The following is a 15,399-nucleotide window of genomic DNA, read 5'->3' on the forward strand; positions in this document are numbered from 1 at the left end:
TAGCAGAACTGAGAGTGGAGTTTGGGCTGAGGAGAGTGGGGAGCCAGCAGCTGCATTAGGAATGACCTAAGCCAGGAGAAGGCACGTGGAGTTCGAGCTGAGTGTAAAGTCACCCCCACGCAGAGGTGAGAGCTGATTCTCAGTCTTTTAGTCCCATCTTTTCAGGACTAGTTTTCAGAGAATGAACAAAGGAATGGGTGCAGAAAGGCTACATTTTCTGAGTCGAAGACCCAAAGTCACTCATTCTTTGTCCACCACAGGAGAAGTAAGGGGTCCGTGGATGCCCTTAGAGGACTTCACAAATTTGGAACACTGAGCAAGAGGTGACACTTTAGTTACCATAGCACACCCATAGACAGAAACACAACATAACAAAGCAGGCAAATAAAACACAGCAAGATAGGAGAGAATGTTTCAATTATGACTCTGCATCAGAGTAGGCTGTCAAATGGTTAGACTAAATAAAAACTTGAATTAGCTACAACGCCCCCATTTTGAACAAAGGCTGCAACCATCTATCATATTTAACTTCATGCAAACGCAACCTGATTTGCCAAATGTTAGAGAGAACTTAGAACACCAGAAGAGAAATGGAGCCCTGAGTAAGAAGCTTATTTTAATTATGCTATATTTTAATAGATTTGTTTACAATCTCATTGGGTATTTTTGAAAATATATTTATCAGATTTCTTCATAAATGTTATCTATCACTTTCAAGGTCTTCTAAGCACATTTGATTTTCACATTGTATCGGAGACACAAAGGGGTGTGTGTGCATGTGCTGAGAGGTGGGCCTTTGGGTCACTTGCTCCAAGACTTCCCCTTAAATCCTGAGGGAAAAGAATCTTTTGATCACACACATACTTAGAAACAGATTAGACATTTAAAAAAAACACACAGACATCTATTGACTCTCAGGCTGGCCCATCTTATGGACCAGAAAGAAGACTGAGACTAAAAGAGTGGGGGTAGACTGGTACACAAACATCGTGCCTGCTGACATCCACACTCTTGAGCAGTCACAACTTTGGGTTCAAACACGTGACTTGCTTTAGCCAATGGGACATCAGCAAAGTAAGCAGAAGCTTGATAAGCACCTGCACATTGGGTTCAGCATGCTGCCCTCACCTTGTGAGACAGTCAAACCTCGGCTAAACTCTTTGAGGAGGAAAGACCACATGAAGAGAAAGAGGTCCAGACGTCCCAGCTACCCCGACTGAGCCTAGCCTCCAGGTGACCCACCAACTACATGTAGTCACATGAATAAGCCCAGGCAAAATCAACAGAATGATCCAGCCAACTCAATGAATCATAAGAAACAGAAAAAATAATTTTTGTTTTAAACCACTCAATATTGCAGTAGTTTGTCATACAGTAATGTCTAACCAATATACCAGAGAAAAAGAAATCTGCCCATGGAAGTCATTTACATGCCCAAGGGTAGGCTTGAAGTCTTCAAAGTCTACTACCTCACTCAAGAATGGAGAAAGTCTTAGGGAACTGAACTATCCCTGACTCAGAAACCTGGGATTCCAAGTTCTAGATTCACTCAAAATCACTGCAGTTAGTTATTAGCTTATCCAGCTTCTTCATGACATCTTGACTCTCATTTCATGCAACACATCCCTCCCCTCAAAACCATAGGGTATGGCTGGCTTTGTATGTCTGAGTGTACAGGAAATTAGCTATCATTCTCTAGACCAACATTAGAAGTGATGGCTGCTAAGACATCTTTGTACAGATGGAGTAAAATGACAGAGAGACAAAGACACCTGACTCAATCGCACAGCTATGGTACAAGGGACAGGATAAGAACCCAGGTCTTCTCACTCCAAAGCCAATATTCGTAGATGATCCTACCTTAGCAAGAGGGAAACACTTCAATCTCGCAGCTTAGAGATAACAGTCACATGTCAGTTAGAGGCATAATGCTGCCATTGGGGACCACTGAGCATTCTACCTTCAAAGACCTCTGGGTGACCAACAAGGCCACAAGAGGTGTTAGATTTACACCTGTTGAATAAGGAGAACTGGTCACCTCCCATCACTAAGCTCTCCCATGAACTGATTAGTAGACAATTAAAAAGTGGCTTGGGAATGCCATTTGCAAATGGATAGTGCTACAGAAGCACACATTCCACTTTGGGAGAAAAAAAAAAAAAAGAAAAACATATGCCACGAACAAATTTTATTCATCATAAATCATGCTTCAGTTTATCCAACTGTATTAATGCTATTTGTTGGCTCATTATGAGGTTTCATACCACCTTGAAAACACTGATCACGCCTGCGTGACGTACCACACGGATTGTTGGGTCTGACATGTAAACTAATTACCTCCAAGTTTCGCTCTGCCTCCAGCCTTTTGGGAAGGCAGGCAGATACGGCGTTCACCATGCAGCCTGGAATCCCCATCTCTGCTCAGTTGCTCAACCAGCCCAGAGGTTGTCAGGAAAAGGAACAACTGAGACCACGAGATGAGGAAAAGCTGGTAGTAATTCCTAGGAGTGGTGACTGCTATAATATCACAGATATACACCTCTAAGAGTTTGCTGATTTGAAGCAAAAAGGGGAATGTAAAAAGGATTAACAAGTAGGGAGTCTATCAGCGTGCAGCTAACATGAACTGAATGCTGAAGTCAGCTGCCCTTCCCTTCCCATACGCTGTCTCATTTCATGTTCCCAGCAAGCTTAGGAGGTATTTTTATAATCTACATTTTATAGATGAGGACATTGAGGCCAGAGAAGTTAAGAAACTTGTCCAAGGTCACACAGCAGCACAACTGGGATTGGAACCCAGGTGTCTTTCACTTGAACCTGTGTTCTACGCCACTAACCTGAAGACAGAGCATGCCCAGAGGTCAGGAGCTGTAAGCTATAAGCTCTGTTTGGCAACAGGGATCCAAGGCCTTCTCAGAGGCCTTTTCTGGTCCTATCAGAGAGTGAGCCAATGCTCTCGGCTTTGCTTCCGTGCTTCTCTGGGAGACGCAACCCCATGGTACGACATATAACCTGTGTTCTCAAGATCAACAGTTTGGTGTGGCTTGGGGACCCCAGAGGTTCCCTAAGATTTTTTTCAGGGTCCACAAGGTCAAAACCATCTTCATAATAATATTAAGGTATATTTCCTTTTTTTCCACTCTCATTCTCTCAAGAGTGTAGATGGAATTTTCCAGAAGCTACATGAAGCGTGATGGCATCGCTCTGATGGCTATGAGAGTGTGTGCTTGTGTTGTTAAAATCTCAGTTTAAACTTCTGATATGGTAAATATCAATAGATACAAGCCTCGAAAGGAGTTCACTGGGGTCCTTGATCATTTTTAAGCATTTAAAGAGGTCAGAAAATCTGAGAAGCCCTGTTCAAAATCATGCCCATGAGACCAGTAGAAACAAAACAACCTAAAACCTCAGACACGGAAGAGCAGAACTTCAGACCAAAAAGACTGGAGCATTTGTACAGTTAATTACTAACAAGCCGTTTTAATGCCTTGAATTGAGCAGATCCGGCTGACTCACTCTGCACAGGAGGGCAAGAGCAGAAAGAAGTCTGCTTGATGGGGCCCTGTGGGCTAGCTCTCCCCCGACGCCCTCACCCACGGGCCTGCCAATGAGTAGGTGTAGCTTAGATCAGGGAGAAGAACGTGCTGGTAGAAAACTGAGTTAAAAGCACACCTCAGTTAGCAGTTGCTGTTACCCACACCTTCCTCACCAGCAGCTGAGTGTTCAAAGTGGACGCCCTTGAACAAGTCATCGCCTCTGTGTGTGTGCAAGGTGCTGATGGAACTGGGGACTGCAATTAAATTGAATATGGCATGCCAGGCTGGAAGGGGCATGAACAGAAGAGGGAAGAACTAACACCGAACAAGCCCTCTTGCAAATCAGAGGAGTGGTGCATCATATCTCATTGATTCTGCACAGGGAGCATCGGAGGTTCATGGGAGTAGATCAGTCTTGGCGATTAGGAGACTGCAGCTGCCTGGCTCAAACACCCACGACCATGTCGAATGACCAAACACTAAGGATACTGAGGACTCATCCACTACCCAGAGGTCCCCAGCGCTAGCTGTGCATCAAAATCATTTGGGGAGTTTTAAAAATGTCACATATCCTGGCCTCACTCCTAAAGATTCTAATTCAGTTGATGTGAGCGGGGCTCCAGAATTCACAGAACCCTACAGCGGACTTCAAGCTTTGTTTTTTAATAGCTATAGTTGAATAGGTCATTTCACATGTGAGAACATTTTCCTCACCGGCATGGCTGGTTGGCTCTTTTCAGAGCTATCGTTTTGTGATTGTTCTCAAAATAAACAAAAACAAAACAAAACAAAACAAAAAAAGAACAGTGTTTTAAATCTTACATCATGAACATTCATTACAACCTCACATGAAGCTGATAGATAATGACACAGGGGCTCTCCCAAGCCCCTGTGTCCTTATCTATTAAATGGTCATGCATACGCATTTCTGGATTTTGATTCTGCTTGTATGTTTCCACAACATTCTTCCCCCACAATATGCAGGTACTTGGAAAATACTTTTGAACTGAATAGAAATGAGATCGTATGTACTCCTCACCCTGCAAAGCAGATTTCATACAGACCTCCTCCACGATGCTGTGGTACATTTCTATTTTGATGATGCACAAACCATCCAAAAATATATGGGACCAAAATAAGTTTGAGAGAGAGAGAGAAGTAGCGAGGACAATAATTTAACCATCTCACTGGTCCTGGCACCAACGTCCTCCTTGTCCTTAGCCAGGAGCCTTTGCTCAGCCAAAATGTGCAGGGTGCTGTCACGCAGACTAACCACAAGCAGCCGCCAGAAAAACAACAAAATTTCCTCAAGCCATTAGCCCCTGATCTTGACAAATTAAACACTAATGACACATTCTTATTAAATGTAAAACAGGCATTGTAAAGCTTGAGGAGAGCCGGAGGAATGATCCCATCACGGTCCACCGTCCCCACATATAAATCTGTCCAGAAATCTGCCACAGGACAAAATGGAGAAAGTATGCATAGAGTTTGGAATCAAAGAACCAGAGTGTGCATTCTAGGTGGCTCATTTACAAGTTGCGTGACCTTGGAAACTATCAGCTTCCCTGTTTTGTAGAGCTGGGAGTGGATGGAACCGCTGATGCTTGCTGGGAGGAGCAGATGAGATCGTGTTCGTGCAAGTTCCTTTGCTACCCTCAACTGCACTGACTGGTGCTGGGGTTGGCCAGGGGGTAACAGTCAAAACCCAACTGGTGCTCAGCTCTGAGGGCTCTGGGTATGGCTGGTGCACATGTGCCCCCATCACTCTTGGGTGGGGACCTCAAACCCTCCCTAGAAAAGGGAACTCAAAGAGGCAGCGGGGGTTGGGCCAGAGTGACTATTCCCATCTGATTTGCCAGGTACAAGGTCAGGCCTTGGGGACATTGATTCACTTGCTGGTGGGGTAAGGATACAAGCAACCCCTCCGACAGCAATGAGGCCAGAACAGTGATTCCAATGCTCTTAATTCAAAGGTAATTCCAACAAGAGGAAAATTATTTTAAAAACAATCAGGTTCAGGTGTAGATTTCGAAATGGGATGCTGTCTTTTCGTTTCAGAGTGACAGGGTAATGGTCAAGGTTAACGGAATCTGAAAGAGGCTTTTATTCTGACAGCTTAACTGAGGCCCAGGCTCTCTCACTATGGAAATGGCTGGGAGTAGACAGGGCCCTTCTCCGAATTTCAAATCCAAACACTGTAAAAGAAAAGAAAGCTAGGAGGGGTTCAAGGTGAAGGAAAAGGCAGCCCACTTTTCTTTATATGCTCTGCTTTTGTCCTTCACACACTTCACACTTGAGGGAGAAACTAATGACATTGACCTTGGGGCCTCCATTCCACCCGGTGGTGTACACAGCTGTGCCGGGCGGTCCCTGTGGGCCTCTGCCCGCTGCAGCACGCTCCGTTAATGTGGCCCAGCCAGCAGCTGACTGAAAACAGTGGCAAGCAGGCACTAGGCACATGACCCCTGACACTGTGGGCCTTTTTTTTTCCTCCTCTCCGCCAGCAGCCAATGGGCGGGCTCTCTCCACCGGCTGCCATGGCAACGAGAAGACTGCTCCGCAGTGCCCAGAACAGATGTCACATGAGCAAAGATGAATGTGGTGGGGGTGGGGAGCTGTGGTGGGGGCGGAGGGGGATGAGGGACACGTTTGGAGTTAAATGGTCCCACCAGAGGGAGTCAGGCATATTTTGAAGTAAGTGCAAAGCGGTAACATCTATTTTCTTTCTTTTCCCTGTCCTTTAAGTTCTAAACCCACATGCACAAGCACAAATGTCCTTTCATTTCTGCTACCGAGGGGCTGCAGCTCTCTGGCTTTCATGGCAAACATGAAAGCTCTGATTTCTCGAAGCCTTAAATGAACATCGCCTCCAATGCAGAGAGAGACACAAGCAGGCACCGAGGACCGGGCTGGGCAGCTGTGTTGCGGTGAACTGGAGAAACTAGGAACCACGCAGAGCTGAGACAAAACCCCGGGGAATTTTAATGGCAAACGTACTGCCTCGTAGGCAAACAACAAACCCTGCTTCACTCTTGTTGCCACTAAAATGGAAGGACTCCTACGTCCCTCCCCACTAGGGTAGGTTCTCTGATCCTACCACTCCTAAGGCCATTTTATATAGACGGAACCAGGGCAAGGCATATAAATCTACCGACTTGAGCAACAAAGGCTCTTTTGTTGTCTCAAAAATAGATCTTATCCTAGCTGAAATACTGTGTTCAAAATGCTTCCGTCGCCTTCCATTTATCTTCCACTGAAATTAACAAGTAGAGCCTGTGCACGCAGGCGCACCTGCTAACCCTATATGTTAGTAGGTAAGATAAGAGTGATATTAGCAGCAGGCAGGCACTAGACACTGCAAGCCTTTCTCCTTACCTGCCTGCAGCCAATGGTCGGGATCCTAATCCCGTTCCCATTATCAGACCACATGAATCAGGGAGACAGGAGGGAGAATGGTACAAGTTCTGTCCCAATCTGGTGGGAGAAATGCACTGAATGTGCCGGAGGATGGGAAAATGTGGCTCAAAATGTTTTTGCACCCGTGCTGAATTCTGCCACCAAGCCTTCCTAGAGTGCCTGCTTTGTGCAAGGCGCCAACATGGAGTGCTGCAAAGTATGCAGAGCAAGGGAAGGTCCTATGTATACTCCAGAGGAAAAAGAAACATGGGTGCTCTCCAGATAGGTTGGATGAAGTGAGCATGACCAGCTGAGCAGGATGAGGACGCAGAGGAAGGCGGGCTCTGAGAAGCGTCCAGGGGCTTGGGGTGATGAGAGCGCCAACGCGGGGCAGACACTTGACATGGAACCATTACCATGTAATGCTTAGAACACCCTAAGAAGTAGCCATTGCTGTCCTATTTAACAAATCGGGAAACCCAGGCTTGGAGGGGTTAACAGTCTAAGGTCATACCATTAGCAAGTAGCTGTGCCACCCTTGTCTCAAGTCCTCCACCCACCTCCACGGGGGTTTTGCTCCATCAACCAAGTGGCACGTTGCTGCAGAGAACGCAGCTGTGTGTGCACGCACCATGTCCCTGTCTGCACCTAAGCTGTAACAGTAATGAAGTCGTGGACTTCCAACACTCACTGCCTGTTTCCTAATACATAGCGAAACAAACACATAGCTATTTAGACTTAAAGGTTCATCTGGATGCACCCCTAAAGTGGTTTTGTGTACCACGTGGGGTACATACGTCACACTTTGTGAGTCACTGCATTTTCCCATGCTGGCCTTGAAAGGCGAGGAGATGTGTGGCCCTTGGAGAATTTGAATTCACTTAAATGTCACTCTATGAGGGTCAGGGTTCTTTTATATATATATACCTTCACTAAAAGGAAAACGTCCCCTTGGTCCTCACAAGAATGCTTTCTTCTATCATTATTCTGGCCAGTAAGTGGAATCCTAAGGTGCTTGCAAAGCACTTGAATGAAAAGTCCTGGACGTGAATAAAAGACGGGTGACCGTCAATGCCCTTGTCTGCATTGCTCCTGGAATTGCCATGCAGGTCAAACTCCACCCCAGAGACCTGCTCCCCGGCCACTGCAGCAACAGGCTACTACCACCAGAGGGCAGTAACATAAGCGAGATTGTTCATTTGGACCCAAATGTGAATGCACAGTTTAATATGTAAAGCCTATTATTACAAGCTTTTCCTTTCCCTACCCCCTATTAATGAACAAATGCCCAGGGGTAATGCAGATATTTCTAAATACAGTGCAAGAAAGGGCAATCTGTACTCATACACAGGGAGTCTAACCCACAGTAATAAGTGGAAATGAAAATAATCACCCCTTCGCAACTAAACCATTAAGGCTAAAGATTTAGCCATCTATATGGCTGCATACATAGAAACAGAGATACCTGACTCCAGAAATGGGCATCTTTAAGATATTTATTTCACAGGTTCTTATTTTAGGATTCATAATACCTGTAATGATAACCACAAAGCTACAAGAGGGGTGTGAGAGGAATTTCACGTTTATTGCTGGGCATACAAAGGGAGATTTCTCTCTTTGACTAAGGTAAGTGAATGAATTATTCAGGGTCTTTCTATGTGCATTTAAAAACCATAACTCCACACTTTAAACAATACCACAAATTAAAATTAAAAAAAAAAATTTTTTTTAAGAACTGGCTAATCCCCAAGCCACAAAACATCAACTGACATTTACCCACGTCAACTCAGGGTCCTACCATGCAAATAAATGACTCATGGGGTTGGCAGAAGCAGAGCTTTTAGTCCTCATACTGGTTTTAACATCACAGCATAGAGAATACAATGGATTGTGAGGGGATGCTTCTAGCATGCAACCTACCCATTTACCTGTGAACAAAGAGACAGAAACAACCCTGCCATCTTCTCAATTCATGGCAGAAAGGAAGACTCTGGTCTTACGTTTTCACAATGGTTTGAAATCCGAAGGCCTCAGGAAGAGCAGGACACAGACAGCCGGGTCTCTGGAGCCACCCCATTAAACCTTGGTATTGGAAAAATGCCTGACAGAACACTGTGAGCCTCCACTCAGCATGGGAGGAAAGCACGTGGAATTCAGAGTCCCATATGGGTCATCATGGGAGTGTGAGTAAAGTCCTCTGGGCTTCAGTTTCCTCCTGGGCAGGTAAGAGAATAGGTCCCGTGCCACCTCCTTGTGCAGGGTTAGGGCAACTCATAGAATATGGGACAAAGCCCTGAAAACTGTTAAGATTTGTTTTTAAAAATTTTGTTCTTATTTCCCACATTTTATAGACAAGGAACTAGAGCTTTAAAGACTTGTCCAAGGTCACCATCAGTAAATGCACAGCAGACCCCAGCCAGGTGTTCTCATCCAAGGCCATGGTTATTCTCACCCCTCCAGGGTGTCTTGGTCAGCTTGAGTTGCCATAACAAAGTGCCACAGGCTGGGTGGCTTAAAACAAAGACATTCATGTGTCCCAGTGGTGGAGGCTGGGAAGTCCCAGATCAAGGGGCCAGCAGGGTAGGTTTCATTGTGAGGACAGCCACCGTTTCACTGTGAGTTCACACGACCCCTTCTTTGTGTGCATGTGAGAGAGAACTCGGTGTCCTTCCTTATAAGGGTGCTGATCCCGTCATGGGGCCCCACCTTCATGATCTTATCTAACACTGATCACGTTAGTGGTTAGGGCTTCAACATAAGCATGGGAGGGGGCGGGGCAACACAAACATTCAGTCCATAACAAAGGGTAACAATAGCCTTCTTTACCTGGCTACATCTTTTCAGTTCAGGTCAACACATATTTGCTGACAATCTGCTAGGTGCCAAGCACTGTGCCAGACCTTAGGGAAAACAAGGATGAATAAGAGTTCACTTAATGTCAGGATAGTCCCTAGGAAATGGTCTATAGCAGTGGTAGTCAACCTGGTCCCTACCGCCCACTAGGGGGCGTTCCAGCTTTCATGATGGGCAGTAGCAGAGCAACCAAAGTATAAATAAAAAGATAGATTTAACTATAGTAAGTTGTTTTATAAAGATTTATTCTGCCAAACAGCGAAAATCCGACATAAAGTACTTGGTAAGTAATTATTATATGCTTTAACTTGCTGTAACTCTGCTTTATAAATATTATGAAGTAAAGTTACTTCCCTACTTTATAAATCACCATTACTATGGAACTGGTGGGCGGTTAGAAAATTTTACTACTGACAGAGATACAAAAGTGGGCGGTAGGTATAAAAAGGTTGACTACCCCTGGTCTATAGGAAAAACGTTTGTGACATGTGGGCTTTTGTGACTGTGTATAGCACCCATTTATTAGAACAAACTTCATGAGATCATCTTCAGATAGCGTGTTTGTAATGCAAATCTGGCAACTAATCAGTACATAGTATCTGATGAGGTGATTAATGTGCTAGTTTACTGAGGATGATGTGGGAAGGTAAGGAGGAGACATTTTAAAATTTTCAGCCTATAGATGCTTACAAGAAAACACAAAGGATCTGTGCCTACTAGAAGGAAATTGTCAAGTCCAGTTATATTATGATGATTATAGCATAAGTGGATATTTACTAAGTACATTTTAATTTTTCTTAATTAAGTTGCCAAAATTAAAACTACTTTCTGGATTGGAGAACTGAAGGGGTTCAGCTTCAATTAATATATATTGGGTGACTTCTACATAGTATTAGTATGTATCAATATATATATATATATGCTAATATTTATATATACTTGTATATATAAATAGTCCCTAACAAGTGGTTTATTACATATACATATAATCTCATTTAATTCTTATAACAAATCAATGAGGAAATTTTGTTATCTCCACTTAGGTAATTTAAATATGAAGTTCAGAAAATTCAGGGATTCACAGATAGCGATTGAGTACTAGAATATTTTTGCCAACCACTTAAACATTATTTTGTTTACTCATACATACACATAATTCGCACCCCCCATCTTCTCCCAAATCTAGCTCTTAGGATTTTTTTCTGTTGTTGAATTTGGTAAGCTACTTCATTTTGTTAAGTAGTATGGGGGCGAGGTTGGGTCTTTTGTGAAGGTAGAGATGTTTGAAAGGGGATAAACGTATGTAAATTTCTACTGTCCTTCAAAACTAGACAAGGACCCCAAGAGTGAGATGACCTAGTTCCATCCTCTCTGGTGAACTGAGCGTACTCTGTCTGCGGCCCTGCGATCCGGAGGAAGCCAGTGGGCACCCACTTGGTAAGCACAGCCCGCCTCCTTTGAGCATCCCAGGAGGGAAGAGCTCCCAGCTTCAGTTCCCATTTGATGCTGGACATGTGACAGTGGTACTCTGGAAACCAGTTCTGGGGACTGTGGTAGACTGAATAATGGTGTCCCCCAGATGTCTATGTCTTAATCCCTGGAACATGTGAACGTTACTTTATATAGCAAAGACATTGCAGATGTGATTAAATGAAGGATCTTGCGATTGGGGAGATTATCCTAGATTATCCGATGGGCCCTAAATGCCCTCACATGTGCACGTATAAGAGAGAGGTGAGGGGGGGATTAGGATTAGACAGAAGAGGAGGAGGCAATGTGACCACTGAGGCAGACACTGAAGTGATGTGTCAGCAGCCACTAGATGCTGGAAGAGGCAAGAAAGGGAATCTTCCCTAGAGCCTCAGGAGGGAGCACAACCCAGCTGAAACCTTGACTTTGTGAAACTGATCTTGGGCTTCTGGCCTCCAGGACCATAAGAGAATGAATTTCTGTTGTTTTAAGCCACCAAACTTTTGGAAGTTTGTTACAATAGCCACACAGAATGATGACAGGGACAAAAGTCAGAGATCTGGCAAATCAGAGAAAGGAAGATGGTTTTGTGTATCACTGACTTCATCTTGCCAAATATTATTTTATGATTGTGATATTTAGCAATTTCTTGTGTCAAGAAAGATTGCAAGATTGCAAGGCTTTGGGTAAGGAATACTATGATTAACGCAGTAGTTAATTACTATGGGTCTACAACAGATACTAAACAAAGAAGCAATTCCTTGAACCTGTCAATTTGGTCTCTTGGTGGCAACAGTTAGTCCACACAGGAGTTAACTTTGACATACAAAGAAATATAAAACTAACTGTTGTTATGATGGCTGCACAGTTGTAAAATTCCCCATGAGTAACTGTGGTTTTCGTCCTGAGTCCCCAGATCTCCAGAAGGTCTTGAGCTTTTATTCAAAGGTTCTGAGATCTGAACAAGAACTACATGCAAATTCTTAGGTATATCATGATAATCCGCACTCTGGATAGAAGTTACGTACGTCTTATGGGAAGACAGCGAAATGATTGTGTGGGACCTGGTAGGCTAAGGAGTTAGGATTTTATTCTAACTGTCATGGGGAAGCCATGGACAAGTTGACAGAGGAAAAAGAAATGACTGGAATTAGGTTCAGAAGGAATGTTCCGACTGCCCTGTGTGGGCGTGTAGTGCGCAGAGAAGTGGCAGCTCAGCGGTCCAGGAACAGAGGCTGGGGGCCTGAATTACGAGAGTGAACATGAAATGAGAGAGAAGGCACACTAGAGATATAGTGAGAGGCGGAACTGAGGTTAATCTGAGTAATTAGAGGCAAGGAGTGAGGAGAAGAAGTGACTCAGGGGTGATTCCTGGGGACCTTGCATAAAATCAGGGAAGGCTGTCAATGGTGAGGTAGGAGGAGGTGCTGTGGGGCTTGGCTTAAGGGGGAAGGGGGGAAATCAAGCCTCCAGGTTAGGAAATAGTATGTTGACAAGTAAGTAGAAAAAACAAGTAGGTAGTGGACTGGGGATCTAGAACCCAGAGGGTAGTTCTAGACCATATACTCTGAGCATCATCTGCATAGAGATGGCATTTAAACTAGGCTAGAAAAAAAGAGGCAAAACCTTAACTGGAAGCACAGGTGGGTAGGTTATTTGAAAATGAATGAAAGCTGTTTCTCTTTCTATTTCTCTCTCTCCCACCAAACATACACACATACAGTGACTAAATAGTAACTAACACCTTGTCAGGGCTTAGCCTGAGAGCACAGGGAATCACTGACTATTTGGCTGTAATCTGAGTGTTTCGGGAAGAAAATTAAATAACTAAAGTTGGACAAATTTCTAGAATACATTCAAAATTTAGGGAAGAAACTTAAGTAATCAAAGCTGAAGCAATTCTGAAGAATGCTTGTTATAATCCAATCATTGCATACTGTTTTTACCTTTCACTTTGAGTACTTATCTTTAAAACGTAGAGATGGCAGATGTAGAGTATAGATGACAGATTGCTAGATAATTGAAATTTAAGGTAAAATATGAGACATACAGATCATACCTATGCTGAAGATATGGATGGATGGGATGGATGGATGAATAAACAATTGCATGACTGATGAAGACAGATTTGAAACACTATTTTATACTTGACACAGAGCAGGTAGTTTAACATTCGCCCTGAAAGGTCACCCAGAGGAAGTGTTATGCTTCCTGTCCATGAGGTTCCAAGGACTCGGGAAGAAGGCAGGCCATTGACCAGGAGAACAACCTTTATATTTACTAATTCTCTATCAAATTTCAAGAAACATAATTTATCGGTGATTAAAACATCTAATTCCTAAATGAAAAAGAGTTGCATTTTTGGAATGTGAATACTCCCTACTCTGCCAAAGGCCGTGATTCCGCATAGAATATTAGAAACTGTTTGCCATGACAGGTTCACTTGGGAGGTAAACTGTCTACATTTGATAATCCAAAAGCAATTAGTAATAAATCCGATTAGCTCCTCCAATTAATATCATAAGCATATAATTCCACCATGAAACTCAGAGAAAAACAATGAAAACGAGTCAAGGAAGGATTACGAAGTCGTGGTCCAAAGGCAAGAACACCCTCAGAGTTTGTGCAGTCTTCAGCTCATCAAAGACACGGAGCAGCTGTCAGATTCTGTGAGCTGAACCCAGCGCTTTCGAGGTCAGCTACCCCAGCGTGACGTTGCACTTTCACTCGGACCTCTTCCAGGAGGCTTCCAGTCCCTCTGCTCTCTTCCCAGTCCCTGTACTCTGAATAGAAACGGGCAAACTTCTCCAGCCACTCTCCCTTTCCTAGGGTTGTGGGTGCGCCTGGTAGCTACAACCCAGTCCGCTTTGCAAAAAACCACAATGTAGATGGAAAATCACTTTGGGTTTCTGGCTCATCAGCAGTACTGCACATCTAATTATCTCAACAATTGGTCCCTGTGATAAAATCAGCTAATTTTATGTTCAAATAGCTGCTCCATGGTAAGCAATACTGTCACTCTAAGCTTCATGTATAAAGAAGTTGCTGAAGAAGCTGGTTACCAGGAGGTCACTGGGGAGCAAACTAGTGAACACTACTAAATTAGTAACCTAAGTCAATGTTATAGTTAGGACGCTGGGGTTCCGCCAGGGCTTAAAGAAGATGGATTCCCAGAGTGTAGTGATAGGGCCAGAAATGCCAGCTCTTAAAGGGGGGAATCGTTCATAGACATAAAATGCATAGAAGAAGTTGTCTGCAGTCTCCCCCTCTCAGAAATAAATCTACCTGTTTATGGTGAGATTACAGAATCCCTACACCCTCATCTAGTATTGCTAAGAAATGACGCTTCCTATTATAGACCTCTGTTGTTTCAGAAATTGTTCAAGGTCCCCCCCAATAGAAAGCAGCTTCCGCTCATCCTTCCTTCACCCGGGAAAGCAGCTGGTGCTGAGACTCTCCCTACTCTACCATCATTAGAAACCACAGCTTTTAAAGGTAAATGGAAAAGATCAACTTCTTTATGGTACCCAGACTAATTATATCACCTCTCACAGGCATTGAAAATTATTGATTTCTTTGTGTGTTTTTTTTTGGGTGTGTATATTATCAATTATACCAATTGAATGGACAGTTAGAAATACAAGTTTCAAAGCTAGAAACAAGAGATCCATGAATGAATACAATTTACATATAGATACAGACACATACCTCAATCTAAACATATCCATATTATCTATTATATCTATAGATATAGTCAGAAATATAGAAATGACTTCATTTATATAAAGTGCCTTAAATGGTGACTAGCATGAAGTAGGTACTTACTTGGTATTCTGATTATCATCATTATCATTATTATTTAGCTACATATATTCTGTATATGAAAACATATTATATAAACTACATATATAACTGTAGAGTATATAACAATATACAGAGGATTTTTGGGTTACGACACAGTTCTGCTTCTATGACAGTGATGTAACCCGAATTTTAGTGTAAGTCGAAACAGACCCTAGCCTGACACAAATGGAACACGTAAGCGCTTTTAACAGCCCAAACTGGTGTAGGTAAGCTTACTGGGGAACGCCAACTCCCTCACTCATATGCCGGGTTACTGAGTGTTTTCCCACCATGTGTG

The 15,399-nt window shown here is 43.5% G+C and overlaps 1 protein-coding gene across 4 annotated transcripts in view; it reads right to left on the minus strand.

The window, feature by feature from the left end:
- MSRA (methionine sulfoxide reductase A) overlaps positions 1-15,399 on the minus strand; it is a 417,427-nt gene that overhangs the window by 75,669 nt on the left and 326,359 nt on the right. Inside the window, exon 6 of one of the 4 annotated variants that reach the window (XM_066388154.1) lies at positions 7,863-7,975. The exons of the other annotated variants lie outside the window; for them this stretch is intronic. Within the exon in view, the coding sequence (XP_066244251.1) occupies positions 7,868-7,975 (108 nt within the window). The 3' untranslated portion in view covers positions 7,863-7,867. The remainder of the gene's footprint in view (positions 1-7,862; positions 7,976-15,399) is intronic. 4 annotated transcript variants of the gene reach the window in all.

The sequence above is a fragment of the Saccopteryx leptura genome, chromosome 1, assembly GCF_036850995.1.
Source record: "Saccopteryx leptura isolate mSacLep1 chromosome 1, mSacLep1_pri_phased_curated, whole genome shotgun sequence".
NCBI classification, from domain to species: domain Eukaryota; kingdom Metazoa; phylum Chordata; class Mammalia; order Chiroptera; family Emballonuridae; genus Saccopteryx; species Saccopteryx leptura.